Source organism: Accipiter gentilis, chromosome 26 (assembly GCF_929443795.1).
Source record: "Accipiter gentilis chromosome 26, bAccGen1.1, whole genome shotgun sequence".
Classification (NCBI taxonomy): Eukaryota; Metazoa; Chordata; class Aves; order Accipitriformes; family Accipitridae; genus Astur; species Astur gentilis.
Window position 1 is genome coordinate 5,578,710 of NC_064905.1, and position 20,075 is coordinate 5,598,784.

Consider the following 20,075-nt stretch of genomic DNA (forward strand, 5'->3'; position numbering starts at 1 on the left):
CTCAAGTTGTGTGTGTGGTTAGGAGATGTGCCGAGAAGTGTGCTTTGGTACCTTGAACAACTGTATAGGAAGCCTCCACAGAGGAGAGATTTGTGATGACCGTGACATCGTCATCCCGATTAGAATTCTCAATGTCGATGGTAATAGACTTTTCCATTTCTCGATGAAGGCTAGTTACCACTCCAGTGGGACGTGTTACATTGGTCAGACGCCCTTCATGATCATAGCTAATAGAAAAGTTAGTGAGAGCAAAAAAGCATGAGGATATAGGTTCATTTCAATACCCAATATATTAATAATGCACCACATTTGTGCAAAAAACCCAGAATGAAACAGATTTTCAAGAACATCCTGGCCATACCTATTTCTCTGTTCTTGAAAGAGTCTATAATGATGAAATAATAATTTTTAGAGATACTGATCTCAACTACATGAGTGTAAATCCAGGCTAGGTCTTTTAAATTATTAAATTAATTAATTATATTATTACAGATATACAGAGTGATATTTGGCTCAAACAATTATATTAGTAAATTCATCTGTATTTTAATAGTTGCATTTCACTCTAAGGAAGTAGACTTATGATGGATACTACATATACAATTGCATACACTGCTTATTTGCAATTGAATACTTAGTGGAAGCTATTAAATATGGTCTTAAGTGACATATCAAGGAACAAACTTGCCATAAGAGATTAAAAAAGACATCAGCTTGAGAACATAATAATTTCATTTAGATCTTTCTTATCTGTGGTATTGTACTGCATTTGGGGGTCAGTATTTTGGCTCATAAAGATGAATGACGAGAAGTTAAAGCATAGGATAGGTTGGAGTTGCACAAAGGGCAGCAGTCAGCACTCAGAATATACCTTAGAGGATGAATTAAGTGCTCCAGAGGCATAAAGATTAAAAAAAAAAAAAAAAAAGAGAAAAAGGGCTCTCCATGAGTTTATTAAGTTAAATTTATTTAGAGATATAAAGCCTGAGGATGGGGGAAAGAAGGAATGCTGGCTGAAATCAAATCATAGTGTTTCTCCCTTTCCTTTAGTATGCTATATTTGTGTGCATACGTATGCTAAAGAAGCAATCCCTTGGATCTTAAGGGCAAGAAATGGGGACCTGAAACAAAATCAGTATTCAAGTCTGACACTCTGCTTGCTGCAATTCTCTACTTGTGCAAGAGTCTCTCACCCAGCCGCTACCAAAGCGCACATACTTCTAAACAGCAGAAAGGCAAGAAAAAATGTCCTGTGTAGATAAAGGGAAAAGTTTAGGTAGAGATTGAAACCAACTGGTCATCCTTCGAACGTAGAAATCCAGGGAGCGGGAAGCCTGGAAGAGAACTGGTAAATCCATTGCACTGCCTGAGAGTAACAGAAGAGAAGAGGAGCACATTTAGTATCATGGAGCTAGCTGAGTTCTTTGTACATCGTGGTTAGCTGTAAAGATGAAAAAAAATCAGTGCTTTCAACATGACTTTTTATAATTAAATCATTCAGAAACCTCAAAGTAGGCCACCTGAACTGTATAGCATATCTCCAAAATTAATACACAAATTGGCTCCTCAGTTAATACAAATATAAATTATGCCTTTCAAATCCATTGCAAATGGTTGCACCCATTCAACTGAATATTGGGGAGGAAGGAAAAAAAATCACCTGTGGAGCAACAAGCCTTACCAGAACCAATGGCAAGTATTAGGCAAAGAAGGAAATCAATAAAAGAAAGAATCGTGCGATCTACAAGGGACCGATAATGTACTGTGTTCATTTCAGCAGTTCAGCATCAAATAAAGATTAAGCAGCATGATTTTTCTTAATAAAAGTCACAGATTTCTACCCATATATATATATAGTTATATAGTTATACAACTTTTTTTTGATCATATCAACAAGATACTAGATAAAAGATAGTAAGTTGAGATAATCTATGAAAGGGGGTTTGGTCAAGTGTATATAAAGGTCTTCACAAAAAAAAAAAAAAAAAAGAGGAAAAAAAAAAAGAAAAGTACTTGTAAAATATAGATGAAGGAAAAACTTTGTCCAGTCAAGCATCCATCTAGCAAGGACAAACAAAAGTGCAAAAAATGGACAATTTCAAAAACTCTCAAAGGTTAATAATGAGATACCCCCTAAGACTCTGTATGTGGACTACTTTGGTATGCTTAGTGATTAGCAGAGTGATGAGGAGAATGCTTAGGTGTCAAATATTACAGAAGAGACAATGTTATTTAGGACAAACTAGAAAAGTCTATGAGTGGCTTCAGTGTCACGATGCAGAGCTTGGTGAATATCCAGAAAAATGGTTGGCAAAATTCCTCATCAGCAAATATATTTTAGGCAATGCAAATGAGACATTAATTTAAACTCTTCATTCACATTGCTGGGTTTTTAATTAACCCAGGAAAAATTCCTGGGGATTGCTGTGGGCTACTCACTGAATATCTCTGTTCAAAGTGCAAGGGCAGTCTAAAAAGTAAATATGGATGAGGACATACAGAGACTGAAACAGAAAAATGAAAATAATCTAGTTCTATTTCTAGAAATCAGTGTTTTGCCCCCTGCCATGGGGCATGTTTCCCAGTGCTGCTCACAATTTTTGAAATCAGCAGTGGCAGAGATTAAAAGAGTTTATAAGCAAGTGATGGACACACTCAAAGTGATACATACGGAAGTACTCTCTATGAAGATCTGCAGGCCATTTAGTTTACAAACTAGACATATAAAAAAATCACTACTTAAATTATATATATGCCCTGCAATACCAATGTATAAAGAAGGCATTTCTACTTTATCCATTGCATCAATAAAATCCTATTGAAAAAAAATACCTCAAAGGTAAAAAAATTAAAATTAATAAACCAGAAACCTTTTATGTACTATAAAATTTAGAAATGAGATATTATTGAGAGGTTCCTTTTAGTTTATGTATTATGTGAGAGCAGGTGCATAGGAGAATACAACACCCAGACATTTATCTGAGTAATAAGAATAAAGCTATACAGGAATTAAATGGTAATATACCTTTCTTCCTCATGACATGAACCCGTCTCTAATGAAGTAAAAGAAGAAGATTTTGCAATGGAAAACATACTGATCGACCCGGGACTTCTTAGTATCTTCTTCAGAAGCAGCCACTACATATCACAGTCGATGAAACAGCATCAGGCTAGCTCAATCAGATCTGATAAGGCAATCTTTATATCTTCAAATGAGGTGGGTTCTGGGTACACTGAAATTCCTGAGCTTTCGTTACTGACTTCAGTTAGAGTAAGGTCTCATGTTACTACTACCAAGTTTTTCTACTAATAACATTTCGAGGGCAGAGATCCCTTCTTAATCCCAGTACCTTAAAAAACCCAGCGTCTCCCTGTACCCGCTACTAACTCGCTAACATACTGCTAATTGTGCCCAAGTCCGCCCGAGCAGGCAGAGGTTTCCCAGACCGCAGTTCCCGGGACAGCTCTGGGTAACACCGGCCACCAGCGCCCCGGGCAGACACGAAAGCCGTTGCCCGATTCTGCCTGCGGCCTGGAGACGGTGCCTGGCGGTCCGGCGGCTCTGAGCTGGCCCCAGCCAGCTGGCACCCGCTGGGCCACCGAACGAACGCAGCTCTAGCTCAGCCGTGAGACAGAGCTGAGCACTTGCTTGTCACCTTCCCAGATGGCTACGAATATCTGACCTGTGCGCCCCTCCAGCGGGCTTGTGATAATGCCCTGGAGGCTGTTCTCCCGTGTCCAGTACAGGTACCGCTATATCTTCTGCAATTTTTATTGCTAGTGTTCTGGTCTTTGAGGTTCGAGACGTGTACTGCTCGACAGCTTGTGGGTGGGAGTAGCTAGGACAGTGCTATAGGCGGCACCGCAGGAAGGAGTAACGGCAGCTTTTGGCTTAGCTTAGAGCAGGGCAAGGTGCAGGTCCACATACATTTACATATATCCCTATTTTCTCTCCCTTTCAAAACCCAAGCCGATTCAAGAAGAAAACTGCAGCGTTCTCTTAGGACGCTCCCAAGACCAAGTGGAATACCACTGAGGACCACTTCAAAGATCTGTGCTTCATGCCCAAAACCAAGCTTAAATTACCTCGTATGAGTCTGCTGGTAGCTGTTATATTATTTAAGAGCCTTGCCTGTTCCTACTGCAAACGGACTGCAGGCTTATACACGTGCACTATAGTATAATATATGTATGGAGTGTGTATGCACACACACACACACACATAAAAATAGTCTTGTGTATTCATTTCTCTGCATATACACATGCATACCTGAATATACTGCACAAATTTAATTCTGTGAGCATTTTCAGGGTACAATTCCAGATAAAAGAAAGGAATATACCCAACAGGATAGCACGGCACTTCAATGTCTGGTTGATATAAATGCACTAAAATAAATTTTTCATAAGAACTTCAGTTCATGTAGTATTTTACTACTTAAAAGACATTTGTTCTTTTCCAGTTCTGCTGCCATATTAACAATTTTGGGTATGGGTTATCTCTGTATGAATGCATGAATGTAACGGCACAGAAAACTATTTTGTTGTCCTTATAAACTCTCATTGGCTATTTCTTTCATCTTCAATTGATATTAACTTATAGCTACCAAAATAAATTGCATAATGACGACTACAGAATTTTCACCTTGGAGCTGCTTTGAAGAACAAATAGAAACCAGAAGCCAGTATTGAGGGACTGTGGACTGTGATTGTTTAGGTTTGTAAATTTGATTTAAATAATTTGCATATTCTTATTAATAAACCCCTCAACTGTGGGGGTACATGAGAGGAGAAAGCATATTAAGGAGTTACTGTAAGTCAGCTGCTTGGGATCAGCCTAAAGGGGATGCCTCTCTTTTCCCGGTACTTTGTAGTGAGTATCTCCAGTGCATATAGCTAACTTCTAGTCTTCACATAGGGTTTTCCATGCAAGTATAGAGACACATATTTTAACATCTTTGTGAATGAATGGCATTTTATGGCTTTTTTTCTAACCTAGATAACAGTCACCATGTATAGTTTATTTTATGCAGGCACTATAAAGTGTATGCATTTTTAATGCAAAAAATGTCTGTACTATCCTCTCATCTATGGGCTCTATGCTTATGAGAATGTACGTACAAATCTGGGAGAAAGCAAGTTATTTCAGCTGCCTCATCAAAGTTACTAATCATCTAAGACAGTACCTCAGGTTGTACTATTTAGACCTAAATGTGGTACTTACTTAACTTCCACTGACCTGAGGCAAGGGTTGCACATCTTCTCTTATTTGACCTTGGAAAAAAATCTAGTCAACATGTCAGCACTATCTACATGTTAAATTATATTTTCAGATGCATCTCAGTAAGACATCAACGCACCTGCCTTCTATAGTTACTTAGGAATCATTGTACAATTTTTCTAATAAATCATGCTAACTTAGTACTTCATGCGATTCTCAGCCACCGGTTATACCAGTTTTGTAACTTGTAACTATATGACCTTTTTTAATGTTTCATTGATTTTCATGTAGAGTTTTAAATTACTTTGCTTTTTAATTTTCTACAATTAATTGCTGGTGTTTTGAGAAATAACTAGTTTATATGACTTCTGATCTGAAACCTGAGCTAGCTAGTGAGGAAAAAAACAACAAAAAAACCTACCTAGAAGGGCATCCACATCTTATCAGCAATCAGGTGAGATTTTACCACCATCTAGTACAGTGAGCTTTTACTTGATCTTGTAATCAGCAAGTAATACCTTCATGCATTCACATAACTGGATTATTTTTGTAACTAATGTGTGGTAAAGAAATGTTCTTTGCAAAATTTTAAGGAGAAAAAACCTCCTCATCTCTACCCGCAGTGGTTCAATTTCCAGGGCCACATCAGAAGGGGACCACGAGAGGGCACTGCTTTCCTTTTTAAGGGAATGAAACACGTAGTGGACAAAATACTGATGCGCAATGCTGATTTAGATATATTTTGAGCAGACCGAACACAGTTCTTTTTATTCCTGCATTACTTATGTTTTCTCTAAAAAATAAGAAGGTGGTGGCCAAGATGAAGGCATTAATAAACGAAGATAGCTGTGCGTCATTGCTCGCCTGTATCCTTAAAAATAACCCTACAATTTAAAATTAAATATAAAGCCCTATTCATCCTTTCTACCCACTGATTTGAGAAACGGTATTTAGTAATCATTAATTTAACTATTTTGAACAAAATATACAGCATTAGACTTGCCATACTTATATATATTTTCAATATACCATTTAGCTTCTATCTTTAAAATTGTTTTGATCAATAAATGGCATTAAGACTACTAAGAATAGGATAAGTATAAATAAAAATCGGACTAGTTTTTCTAGATTTTTAATATACTTTTGAACTTCATCTCTGATGAATTTCATTTAAAGAGAAAGTTCTGCCTTTCTAATCTATATGCTCATGAACACCGGTGTGCTTTTGGGTTATCTACAAATTATGGAAGTTACACCAGGGGTCTGACAGATAGCTGGGGATCTAATTTCCTCACTTGTCTCAAGAATGAACAATCAGTGAAGTTAATCAACATTTTAACAACCATGAGTAATATATGAGTCTGAACAGAAAGACACATAATTTGAGTTCCGAAAGAAACTGCAGCACTAGGGTTCCTAGAGAGAGGCAGCTCAGTAGGAGCCGTGGATGGCTGGGGGCTGGGCTGGACGTGAATTACCTGCGGCCCTGCCGACAACTAAGAGTGGGGACCCAATCTGGTAAATCAAACGTGCGTTTCTGAATGTGGTACACAGTCCTTCGTGCTGGAGGTGGGGGAGCTTCCCCACTGGCCTCACACTGCCGGCAGGAATTTAGGTGGTGTGGTACCCACCTAAAGGACCCGGCAAAACCGATGAAATCAAGAAGCCACTTAATCATTTCCAGTATCATACTAGAGTGAGATGTAACGGCCTTACTTGGTATCAGTGAAAAGCCTACAACAGATTTCAGTAGGGTCAGTTTAGGGCCTACTCACTACCATGTGAAAAATAAATGTATGCTTAATATATCCAAAAACATTCTTACTCATAAAATGTTGTCCATCCTGTTTCATCACTCTTCGTTGCTAAGAGACCACTGTTTCCGTTATATGTCATTAATCCGAGCTCCAGGGTCTGTGTTGAGACTAGCTTGAGTCCACCATTAGTGCCAACAGCCAGCGTGACAATCTGATTATCCGGCATCAGTAAATGGCGGGGCATCCCACTGGCATCCCGACGGACCTTCAAGGAGTTGCCATTGTTGTCCATCACCTCCGTGACATCGTTATCGCTGCTATAGGTGAAATTGTACAAGTACTCCCCGGTAACGAGGCTGAGAGTGTACTGGTGAATCCCGTCAGCATTGAAGACATACAGCTCCTGTTCTCCTGGAGATGCAGCTTCATATTGGTTAAAAGAATTAAGAATGGGCCTGTTTTTACTGACAGCCCTAATGCGGATATTTCCAAGATCAGCTATGTAGATGGTACCATCTGGGGCCACAGCTAAGGAAGATGGTGAATTTAAGATGGCATCAGTGGCATACCCATCATCCCCAGAATAGCAATTACAGTTGACATCATTTTTGCAATCACAGTCTGAAGCTGCCCCTGCAAGAAGGCATATTTCTCCATTGGTAGTTACCTGGCGTAGCCGATTAATTTTTTTTTCATCTGTCTCACTGATGTAAAGAACTCCTGTGTGTGAGATGGCAATGGCACTGGCTGATTCAAGTGCAGAATGAATAGCCAGTTTGCTAAGAGAGTAGTCTATACCAGGAACCTGGCAGTGCATGGGGCGTCCAGCAATAATGCTAACTTGATGATTTTCTGTGATCCGTAAAATAACATTGTTCTCTAGGACATAAAGTGAGTTGTCCATGGGATTGACAGCGAGATCAGTAGGCCACTCCAGCCGTACCTATGAGTTGCACAAATTATTACTGTAAAACTCATAACTGAAAAGTACACTTCTAGTGTTTAAAATTCCATGTGTAACAACAGCAAATTAGTGAGGGGTTTATCAGCGTAAATCATGAAACCAAGTCATGAACGGCAACTATTTCAAACAATGATTTTGTTTTTCGGAAATATTAAAGCTATGTGCAGTGGTAACTTTGGCTAATTGTGTTTCTGTGAAAGAACGAATGCTACATTGTGGAAGCTCTACAATAATTACAGAAAAACAGGCAATTAAGACAATAACTCCCATTATCTCAACATTATTTCTCTATAGTTGCATAAATAACCTGTGTTAGCCACAGTAAAAGGATGGTTCACTCATTTCAGTAACAAATCAAATATGCTATCATCTTGTGCTGCATAATGTATTTCTTAAGTGGCCAGGCAGTCATCCAAAATAGATGCCCATCTCTTCTAAGGCAGAGAAGAAAATAAATGCAGTAAGAGGCTACCTGGGTGACATCCATGCTGGAATCACAGCTGAGAGGTCGAACAGCAGTTAGGTCATTGGAGCCCAGCAGGGTTGATATAATTCCATTCTGATCCACTTTTCTAATCATAGTGGCATCAACAAAATACATGAGTCCATACTTATCCACTGCAATTCCTGCAAATATAAAAACCAGGCATCAGTGAAGCAGTGAGGCTCCTAGCTTCAAGGCAGGCTTCATCTTATTAACAAGTTTAGAAGATGGTGATGTTTGTTCACTTCCCTTGTTCTTTCCTCCCTTCCAACCAGAGTACAGGTCCTGGAACCCTCCAAGTACCTGTAGTTCTGCTGAATAAATGGCATCAAGCAGGTTTATCCCTTGGGGCTTTAAAGAAAAGAAAACCACAGAGATCTCCCAAATATGCCAAAGAGCCAGAAGAATGCATCAGCTTATTTGTAAATTCAAACTCTCGATGATATGTTACATAACACCATAAAAAAATAATTACCTCCTAAGTTTTAATCTGAGAAATCTGAGGTGTTGCTTTCTTCATCTGAAGGATCTAATGAGGATGAAGAATGTTTAGAAATCTTTTGAAATTGCTTTAAAAATTTTGAAAAATTAAGGGGACGTTATATTCTTTCAGGATGTTTTTTAATTCTTTGACCTGTTGCAGTAAGGAATACGGGAAGAACATCTGGTGTTTCCAGATGAAGACACAGGGGTTTCCACCCTAGAAAAAAATGAAAGGTTCAACGCCTGTCGCATTGGGAGTCCTTGGAGAGGAAAGGCACAAAATGAAAGGGTGCTCCTTTGGAGGAACAGAAGGATGCTGCTGCCTGTTGTGAAGGAGGGCAGACTTTTTCTCACTTGCCTTTCCTGCTTTGATTTGGCACACTGCCTTGCCCGTTTCTCGGGCTGAAAATAAAATATTGATCTAAAAATTTTGTCTTCAAATGGTTGCAGTGCTCATCCTATTGGGCAGTGAGAGAAGATTCAGCTTTGTCTTCTTAAATTCTGTGTAGAGGCTTAACTTAAAACATGCAAGCAGCTCTGTCCTGTTAATATACTCTGTATGTATTAACTATCACCTATACAATGAAACAGGACCTTTCATTTTTATTCACTTTTATGATTATCTAGTTATTTTCAACCATTGAAATAAAACCCAAAGATGTTTGAAACACCTGGCAATACACCTGATTGATCCATCCTTACAATTAAGATGAAACAATGGAACAACAACAAAAAAATCTTAAAAAGAAACACATCCCCAAATCTCTACATCCTCTTGAAAACTTTTTGTTAAAAATTAGAAACTGGATAGGGCAAAAATCCTTTTATTTTTCCTCCACCTTTGAAGAAGGGGATACATAGAATAAAAACTCAGAAAAAAGCTACAGCAGGCAGTTTTTCTCCCCTAAGACTGTATCTCAAACAGTAATTTTTTTCCCAGTTTACATGCTTGCTTCTTCGAGTGAGTGGTACCCTGCTAATTTGCGTTCTGTTCTCCTTTTGCAGCATTCAGTGTTGGGGTAATAAAATTTGCTTTAACTAAACAAGGCACGAACACTTGCCAATCCACTGTAATTAAAGCCCAGAATAAAAATTACCAAGCAAGGAGTGATTTAATTGCCAGATAATTATTTTCACATCCAGCCTAGCCTCACGCAGTCATTTTCTCCAGCTTCTTTTCCTGCTTTACCTCGAGGGCTCATTAGGGTTGCGTCCACTGCCTTCCCTCCATCCCCACATCTGGCTTCGTCAAAGGGCAGGCATTGCTCTCCAGTCCCTGCTACCACTTCAGAGTTACCAGCTAGGTCTTTCGTGCCAGTGAGCGACTTGACTTTGTATATCCGTCGACTATTGGTGTCCGATACGTACAGTGAGCCTGAAACAGGGTCCACGGCCAGATAGTATTTATGAGCGGGATTGTTGCTTTAGAGAAAAAGAAAGCATAAAACAGAAACAGCTGAGCAGTCTAGAAACTTCGCAGACTTTCAGAGCTTGGATACTCATCAGGCACAGAGAGATCTGGAAAGAAAGTCTGACACCTTCATACAGAGGTGGGGTCTGAAGGACTACCATCTGAGGACCTAAATTGAGTAGGGCCTGGTCGGTGTTTCAGAAGGATTGTCATGTTAAATCTCATTCATCCTGCTGCACCGAACCTTGCACAGCAGAGCCCAATAAGCCAAAGCTGCACGGGAGACTTCCCTCTTGATCTCTTTAGCCCTTTAGATCTGCTCCAGGTCAATTCTCTTTGGCTTATCTCTACCTGTTGCCCTCCCTCCCCGCCACCTTGTTTAACTTCCCTTGAAAGCAGAAGTCATAGGAGTAAGATCAAAGAATCAGCTTCTGAGTTACTTATATTATGGCACAAGATTTGTGAGGTCTTGTATGAATGGGAGGCAGAGGCATAACAAATTTATTCCTAAAGCAAATTTGTTCTCATTCATTCTTCTTAAGAATCTCATTTATGGCAGGTAAAGTTGGTGATATGAGTAAAACCAGAGACCCCAAGTGTCTGACTTTAACTCCAAACCTTCCGTTATTGAAAAACTGGTCCTCAGTTTGTGATTAGAATGGCTGCTTATATGGAAAGCTACTTCTCTTCTGAAATATATGTTTTTTGACAGCTTGTCACATTTTGGAACTACTTTAGCAAATCATCTGCGAATTGAGAAATGTCAATCTTTGCGATATATATACATTCACACACATAGAACTGCAGTGCAGAAATATTTCCAAAATCTTGCCTGGCTAGTTTAACTCAATTTAGTTGGATTTTAAGCATGATGTGAATTTTCCAGCCTTTGGAGCCTATGGGTGAGCGTAAATAAGGTCAATGGTGGTTTCAAAGCATAGAAGACAAATGAAGACAGGAAGAAAAAAAATGAAGGTTACTTACCAGTAACCAGAGAGATTTGCCTCCAAATATCCACACTCCTAGTTTCATGTGGCAAAAGTGCCCAACTCCAAGAGTGCGGATACACAGAGGTAAGTTATGATGGACATAAGACATTTCTTGATCAGACTTGCTGAAACTATAATAAGGCCACTTTCGGCAGATGGATTATCGGCAGCACAAAGACAACTGCGTTCATGTGGTCATGACCAGATTTGGAGGAATGAGGAGGCCTCAAAATACCACTTTCTACAGTTATCTTCCTCTATGCCAGTCTTTGACATGCCGTGATTTTAGGTCAGTAACAGTTTGTTCTAAAACTGTAGAAAGTAGGAAGGAGATTGGTTTGATCAAAATTCAGTAGGCAGAGGTAATACCATCTGCTGAAGTCTAGGAGTGTAGAAATTAGAGATGAAGAAATACAATAAACAAAAAATACTTGGCAGGTTTATTTCATGCATGGATCTCAAAGTACTTTAAAAAGATGGGTATTACACCCATTTTACAGAGGAGGAAACTGAGGCACAGAGAGGTTAAGTGGTGTAAGACAAAGTTATGCAGGGAGGCTAGTGACATGCTTGAGATTGGAGCACAATCTTTTTATTCCCCAAGTTCCTCTCCTTATCTTCAGCAGCAGACTGCACCTCTTCACTAGACCCTTACCGCATTCCTTCTCATCCCTCCAAAACAAAGCTCAATCTTTGCTGCATAGAAGAATATTTATTTCCACTTACAAGATTTCGCCAGTCTCTCGACTATCTGAGCCATGTAAGCACCCGCACGTTTGTCATTGTTTTGAAATTCTGCTCTCTTCCTCCACCACGCTTGCCCCTTACGCTGAAGAACAAACTTTTCTGCGACGCTAGTGTTGCGCCATACTTCACAAACACACCCAAACTTAGCTCAAGGCTTTGCAGCAGCAGCAGACGAGCCACCAACCGAGCGCTGCGGCTGCAGGCTCGCCGATGCTGCCTCTCTGCGTCTCCGGCCCAGGCCGCCTTTCGCCCGGTCCTTCTAAAATGTGCGGCACCCCCACCTCGGCCGAGCAGGGAGACCAGCGGCAGGTACAAACTGGAGCTGGGCACGGCCATAGCTGCTTGCTGCCGGAGGCGGGGGCCTTGCTTGGTCTCAGTGGTGGGAGCTGCTCCCAAGAATGGAAGGGTCTCTCTTCCGACAGGATTTTGCCAGCCTGCGCCTGCCTTCCTGAGCGAGCACACTCCTGCGTCCCTTCTGCCCACAGCGAGCCTCAGGCGTGTCCCACCGCTACCGGGATGGCGGAAGGGATGAGTCGGGGTAAAGAGCAATGGCAGAACACAGGCCTATTTCCCTCTCCTCTCCTGCCGTCAGTGGTGTGTCCGTGGAGCTCACCCTGCCTTTCTCCTCCGGAACCTCCCTCAGGGCGGTTTTGCCAGGGAGTCAGTCACGAGCCTTCGTTCCAGCCCAGAGAACTGCAGCCCTCGCGCGTGCCCCTCTGCTCTTTCCTGAGCTCCGGAAGGGATCGGGTAGTGGAAGACTCTCCACGTAAAATATTTGAGGGACTTTGGCAGAAAATGACTGGTGAAAAGTGACATGCGCTCACTGTGTCCCCAAAGAAACTGAACTATGAGATCATTACCTCAAACAGGGATGTATTTTATAAATGAGTAGTAAATATTTCTCAAACTGGCATCTGAGCAATGAAAGACGTCTGCCTCGCTTTTCTCCATGCCACTGTAATCTTTTATTTGAATTATAGGAAGCCAAGGAATGTACCTTGTTTTAAAAGATTTTCCATAACATTCAGTATTGCTGAGAGGCCTCTGTCAACAACGTCTCTGCCTCTAGCCCTCCCCGATGAATGCAGCAGTTACCACTGTGTGGTAATTTAGCCAAAAAGAGAAGCTGCCCAGAGCAAATCTCTAAGCACCTGAAAAATTAACTAAGCTTAGTTAATGCAAACGAGGAGCCTCCAGCATCACCAAGAATTATTAGCAAATTGTGAATGAATTAATCCAGGTAAGAAAATTTAGTGGTGTAACACTTGCTACACTAAAATATATTGTAAAGGGGAAATTTTACTGTTTAGTCCAGACCATCTTCTGCATCTAACTTGCCTTACAGAAATGAAAAGTATGGTTTTAAAAGGGTGGTGCACAGGACACTATGGAATAGCTTACAACAGCTCTTCTTGTTTGTGCCCTTGATATTCTCCAGGGTGAATATCCTCCCCGTCCCAGGTGTGGCATGGAAGAAGGTACAAGCGTTTCCTATGCTGCTGCAATCCAGAAGGCCTAGTGCTCACGTGAGACAATGAAAAATCTTTTCTGCTAACGTCCAGAAAGGTTATGCCTCCCTCATGAATCTTACAGTGACTGCATCTAGCAGTTGCATACAACCAGCCCTACAGGTTGACTGACTGTTAAATGTATTTGATGAAAGAAAATAGAAACTAAATTATGAAAAAGGACAGAGGGTTCAGAAAATCATTAATGACCGGAAAATGAGTTTTTGACCTATTTGCAGTCATTAGTGCTTTTGTGAACCTTTCTGGCATTTGTAAAACTGCTGTTGCAGTTTACCTCAACCATTTAGACCAATTATAGACAGCAGGGAGAAGTGTTTATATAGAAGTTAGCTTGGGGTTCATTATACTTGCATTCTACTAGAAATTTCTAATTACTGTCAGAACTTATTTGGTTGCTTTTTGACTGCATTTCATAATTGCTAACGCTTATCATATTCATAACACACAATTAGCACATAAAAATGTTTCTATATATGGTACATGAAGAACATAACATTACACAAGAAGCACAACACAAAAAGCAAACACAATGAAGCAAACAAACCATATCAAATTATATGGGAAAGAGCTCGTGTCTTACCTATGTTTAAACTCTTTATTTCTTTATAGAAAGGGAACAGAAGAAAAAAGAACAAACAGTTAGCTGAAGAATAGATGGTAAAGCAAACATAGTATTTGTTTTATTTTACAAAAGGACACAGGAGAAGATATCTCTTTTCAGCACTAGCCTTAGATTCTTTTATGGGTGAAGAGTGACTGGGAGTGATAGAGCTGTAAGGTAGTTCCCTAGTAGGATACCCCTGCCCCCACCCACCACCCCCCATATATTTTGTAGAAAACTTTCTGGACCATTGGAAGAGTTTTCACATGGAAATATGTGTAGCTTGTGGGCTAGGAGCAAGAGAAACTGGCAGTTTTCTGAATACAGAACTGGGAAGGGGGAAGCGCTGGGCTTAGGACATTGTCCACCAGTTGGAGGCAACCTCTTTAATCAAAATAGTTTTCCAACAGGCTATTTCTAAACAAATTTCTACTGCACAGTTTATTTTCCTCTCCTCCCAGTCTCTAAAATAATTGCTTAAAGCAAGTTTGGATGCTACTTGGCATCTATTTAAGCCTATCAAAGCAAATCCTAGGGTAAAAAAACCCCTTCTGAGTGAGCAGTAAGATACTGTACAGTGGGAGATATAGAGCATTAATTGATCCCTAGTTTACTGTCTAGACACAAAGGCAAAGGAAAAGTGTCCTCTACTCCCCAGATGTAAATGAATACGTTCTCCACACCACAGGGTTTCACTGTGTTTAAGTAATTTCCATTTAGGAATATCCACTGAATTAAACAAAGAGGTGCATGACTCCTGAGCTGCAGCACTCGCTGCACAGCCCCAAATTTGCAATACCAACGTTAAGCATGACATGCAACACTCTTGAGTCAAAATTCCTATTAGTCACTCAGATCAGGCACCTTCATAAAGGACAGTGTGAAGCAAATATGCACACTGGGATATTCAGACTTATAAAGTTACTCAAGACTTATATTGGCTTATGTAAAACCAAAATTACATCCATTGTGAAATCTAAACACAGTGATGTATTTGCTTTGTAATACTCATGGACATACTGTTTGCAATGCTATTCAAGCTACTTGATAATAGCTGAAGACTCTGCTCTCATTCATACTTAAATCGCTCAAATCTTCAAACTCTTACCCATGTAACTCATACAGATTTTAAGATGACCACTGAATGACAATTACTGCTATAGATGATGTTTGCAGGAATGGACCTTAATTCCCTTTAGAGGAACAGGGGGCAAAAGACATCACTGCAAATTCTAAAAATCTGTGTGTCAAGTCATTTGCAGCTGTCCAACAGCACTCAAAATAAAATAGCTTTACTGTTCATTGCTAATAGTTATAACAGAAGCTAAAGAAACTATGCTATGGAAAACAGACTTTCACAAAAGAGAAAGTAGACAAAAGCAGATTAAGTAGTACTTCTGTTTCTTTACTGATGTCCTTTCCCATTTTCCCTCACACGTGCTGAAAAGCCCAAGTTCTCTCTTGCATAGAGAGAAAGCAAAGTACTCAGACTACTTGGAGACAACATTTCAAATACCAGATGCGCTAGGAAACTTTGACACTGGCTGATATTAGGAAGTGAGGTCCATATAAATGCCTTATATTAAGTATCCTAATTTGAAAATGTTCCTCTTCACCTATGAAGCTGTAGTCCTATTTACTAGGAAGCTAAACAGAACTGAACAAATTAGAAAAAAAAAAAAAAAAATCAACATATTCTATATAAAGCAGAGTTATACTGTATATTGATATAAATATTTATAGCAGGTCACACTTCCATACCAGCTACCTTCTGTGGTTTATACTGAGCTGCTAGCAGAAAGCACTGGATGATCTATTACTTTTTTTTTCTTTTTAAATATAATGAGGCAGCCTGGTGGTGTATGAGGTAGGTGTCAGAGAGTGATTTCAGAGTAGAATTGGCCTGAATAGGATCTCTTTTCTCTTATATAAAATCAGAATTCACAATAGTGACATCAACAGAATGACATGAATGGAAGAGAGGTGTAAAATAGAGCTAGGCCTCCTATTCTCTAACAGTCCAATCATTTTGCACTTTTTCCCACTAATTAAAAACTAAAAGTACAGTGAAAGCAGAGAAACTGGTTATTGGCCATAGCATTAAAAAAAAGGCTAATGACCTAAATTCACTCAGTGTACTTTGCAGCTCTATCCAATTTACAAGAGCACTAGTACTGTTGCCTGAGTGGGCTGTAGAAGTATCGGAAGACAGCCCATACAAGCTATTTTTCCTCATTTTTCTGCAAATACTCAACAGTGCTGTAACTATAAGGTCCAGTTACAAGAGTTACAGTTTGAAGCAATAGCTCTTGCCTCTCCTAGAAGAACAAAAAAAGAAGATGGAACAGAAATGGGTGAAGTGGTACACTCTACACTCATGCCTTCCCTATTAAATGACCAAATCTTAATGTTGTGGGCAGAGGGGGTAGTGTGCAGGTACAGAAATACAATCTTAAAAAGAGTTCTGATAATGCAAAGCGACTCTGTATGTCAATCTTAACTGCACTTGTCAACCTACAGAAATGGACTTACGAGTATGGTAAAGAAGTGGGGAAGTGGCTCTCAATACCATTGATAGGAAAATCTTCCTTCTAACCTCGTAAGACTGTTGTTATACCTTTGCTTATCACTGTGGCTCGATACCAAAGGGCAGTCAATGCTGTAGTTTTCAAACAAAACTAAATGAGGTATATAGTACTGAGGGGAGATTGTATCAAATGATCACCAACAAGACAGAAGAAGACTGTTTGTACTTCTTGTACAGGTTGGTTTGTACTCTTTACTCCTTCTCTAGAGGCGTTGCTCTGATAAGCTACAGACTTTGAACTATGCATTTCTGTGCCCCATTTCTCCACTGGAATTTAAATAGGTTGAAAGTGACAATGTTTTACAAAATTATAAAAAGTAATGGTAAAGGCTGATTTGAGCACAGGCTACAGAAATGAAGTGCTAAGATTAACACCTTACCTCAGCTCCAATATACTGGTAACATTCCTGGATGGGAAGATACGCCGAATATAGTTAAAATCTCCAACAAAGAGGCTTCCATCAATACCCACTGCCAGTGCTACAGGGGCCAAAAGCTTATTTCCTTCTGCCAGACCATTGCAGCTAGGACAAGATATGCTTCTTCGGCGCCCATTCCCCATAATGCTGGTTATCACAGCCGGCTGCTGAGTTAGAAACTGATTTTCTCCATTGCCTTTGTGCAATATACCTAATAATGAAGAGGAGAAGAAGTGGTTATTACCATCATTCATTGCAGGGGACTTCAGGTAGCTCTCTTTTCAACAGCTGCTGTTAAGGACTGTACACTGAAATGACTCCAGCATTTGGTTCTTCAACAGTGCAAAAAGAGTGAAATAGCTTTGCAGTAGTAAAAATAAAGGTGTAATGAAGATTTTCTGTTAAAACCCACACAAATACACAACCGCAGACCCAAACCTAAACCCAGAGTCCTTTGCTCTTCATTATGAAAGAAAACACTGCCATACAGCTCTCTGGCCTGGCACAATGGTTTAGACTGTCTTATTAACTGGGAAGTGAGAAGGCAAACAGTGGAGAAGACGTGTTCCTTATTTGTGTCCCTGGATCTTCTCACTCCAGTTTCCTATGTTATGTTTTCTTTGGAATTTTATGCCAACCTTACTGTTCTCTTTCCACCTCTCAGTCTTTCATGCTTTTTTCATGGAAAATGTAAAATGAAAAACGGAGGTGCCAGAAAAGACGACAGCACAGAAAATGAAAAGATAGGAGAAAGATGAAACTCTTAGAAGGGCTGCTAAGGATCAATGATAAAAGGCAAGTGGAAAGCTAGTAGTAAGGATCTTTATTAGGCTTCAAGAAATGCCTTTAAGATAGCATTTCTTTTCAAAATATTAGTTCAAAGAGCAGACCCGTCCTCCAAGAAGGGAGTGGATTCTCTGACAGAGTGACCATTTTCAATGTCATCAAAGATTGTAGAAATCTGGCTGGAAACTTTTATCCTCATGTTCTTTTGGAAATGCAGTTCTATGATCTTAATGTAACTGGCTCCTCACTGCTGACAACAGTGAATATCATGCACTATCCAAATGGCTATCTCAACAACGCCTGATCCACTGCACAGCACTTTAAGTGTGTTCAAATAGCGTGATCTTGCCTATTCTGAACACTACTTTAGATTTCTTGAGCAACAATATACTTTGCAATTTGTTAATGTAGGGATGAGCAGGAAGGCTGTAGAAAACACTTTACAGGGAAATATATGCTAAGCATTCAGCTCCCTGAGAGTCTCTGGTAAAATATGAGGGCTAGGAACATTAGCTTAGGATATGTAAAGACAAAGAGAAGAGAGGAAAAACCCAAATCGGTGACAAAGGAAAAAGACAAATGTGACTCAGTATCTTGTCACAGACTCCTACACCTTTTAAGCCCTATCTCAGACTAGAGGGGAAAAGGTGAAACAAAGGAACCAAAAATGGGTGTGGTTAACATCAGAAAAAATAGGGAAGGAAGACAGAAAGACATTTCAGGGGAATAAACGATCAACAGAATAGAAGATAAAGATTTGGACTTTAAGAAAGTCATGCTGAGCCAAACAATAAAAAATTTATGCAAATTCTACAAATATTTTCTGACAGCTGAAACATGTCCCACACCTTACTGAGGTAAAGATAAAAAAAAGAGTGGAGAAATTGCATTTTTTAAAGTGTAAATACAATGCAAATAAAAAGTGTTCACAGACAAAGCTCCATACAGCACAGAAAACACGTGGAATTAACTAACTCACCACTCTTGACATTAAGTACATGATGCTTATCCAAAGACCATCCTCCTAAATTTGAAGGATCTAGTTCAAATCCTTGCAGCAGTGCTGTCCTCTTCTCCCATAAAATGAGACTGGGGCAAGTCTCATATTCAAAACCCACAGAAACTGAAATAAAATAAAACAAAATAAAATCTAATATACTTGCTGAACAAATACTGAATTAAATCCAAAGCACATTCAAATTATTCAGCATTCTAGTTCCCCAGTCCCCTCAAGAAGATGGAGTGATTATATTCTTCTCTTTTATTCTACAATATTAATTTCAGATCTTTGACTAGACACAAATTTGAAACTTCATTCACATGTACTCTGCAGGGATCTGATCACTTCTTGTTGAATAGCTGGCATTGGGAAGTGAGTGGTTTGGCGAGAGGAGAGTGAGAAATATAATTTTTAAAATATAGTAAAATTATTCTATCAGATAACAGGACAAGATCAAACTCTTAATTTGCCAGATGTTCACAGCATTTATTTAGTGTGTTCATTTACATACCATATACCAAGGAGCAGTGAAAACTTTGTGTGCTTTTAAGCACACATGCAATGTAAGCATTACTCAGGAAAGCAATATCCTATGCAATAATGTAAGAAAGAAAAGCTACAGCAAAGAAGATTTTAGAAAACATAGTAAAGAAAAAAGATTTTTTTAAGTAATTCTTTCCTTCCACACTGGCACAGCTCTGATACCCATTTTTAGCACTGTTGTATCAAAATTATTCTGATACTCAAATGGAAATGAAAACTTAAAAATATTATGATGATCTCTCTTCTTCCCACCCACTAGAACCAAGTGAACTAAAAATAGCTATAGAACTACAAGACTGAACAGCATCAGAAAAACACCATTTTAATTTCAAATGTATTATACCACAAGAGGCTATAACAATGGCATGCATGAAAATCCAAAGGCACTGAAGTATGCCAGAGAGTCGAGCATGAGGTTCATTTGTTAACTGAAAGCAAATAAAAACATAGTGATGGACTAGGTTTCACCTAAGTTCCTGTGGCCAGTTTTTCCCATTGTCTGGTCTAAACCTTCTAAGCCAGGAAACACAGGCATGTTGATGGAGTTTAGACTC

At 39.5% G+C, this 20,075-nt stretch overlaps 1 protein-coding gene across 12 annotated transcripts in view; it reads right to left on the minus strand.

Moving 5' to 3' along the window:
- The window catches only part of TENM2 (teneurin transmembrane protein 2), a 641,052-nt gene that overhangs the window by 15,406 nt on the left and 605,571 nt on the right, over positions 1–20,075 (minus strand). For 9 of the 12 annotated variants that reach the window (XM_049829391.1, XM_049829390.1, XM_049829388.1 and 6 more), the window contains 7 exons: positions 18,958–19,101; positions 17,154–17,403; positions 14,166–14,186; positions 10,099–10,331; positions 8,415–8,569; positions 7,047–7,921; positions 52–227 (listed from right to left, as the gene is read on the minus strand). In XM_049829391.1, coding sequence (XP_049685348.1) covers positions 52–227; positions 7,047–7,921; positions 8,415–8,569; positions 10,099–10,331; positions 14,166–14,186; positions 17,154–17,403; positions 18,958–19,101 — 1,854 coding nt within the window. The remainder of the gene's footprint in view (positions 1–51; positions 228–7,046; positions 7,922–8,414; positions 8,570–10,098; positions 10,332–14,165; positions 14,187–17,153; positions 17,404–18,957; positions 19,102–20,075) is intronic. The other 3 variants (XM_049829386.1, XM_049829383.1, XM_049829392.1) reach the window with 1 other exon arrangement.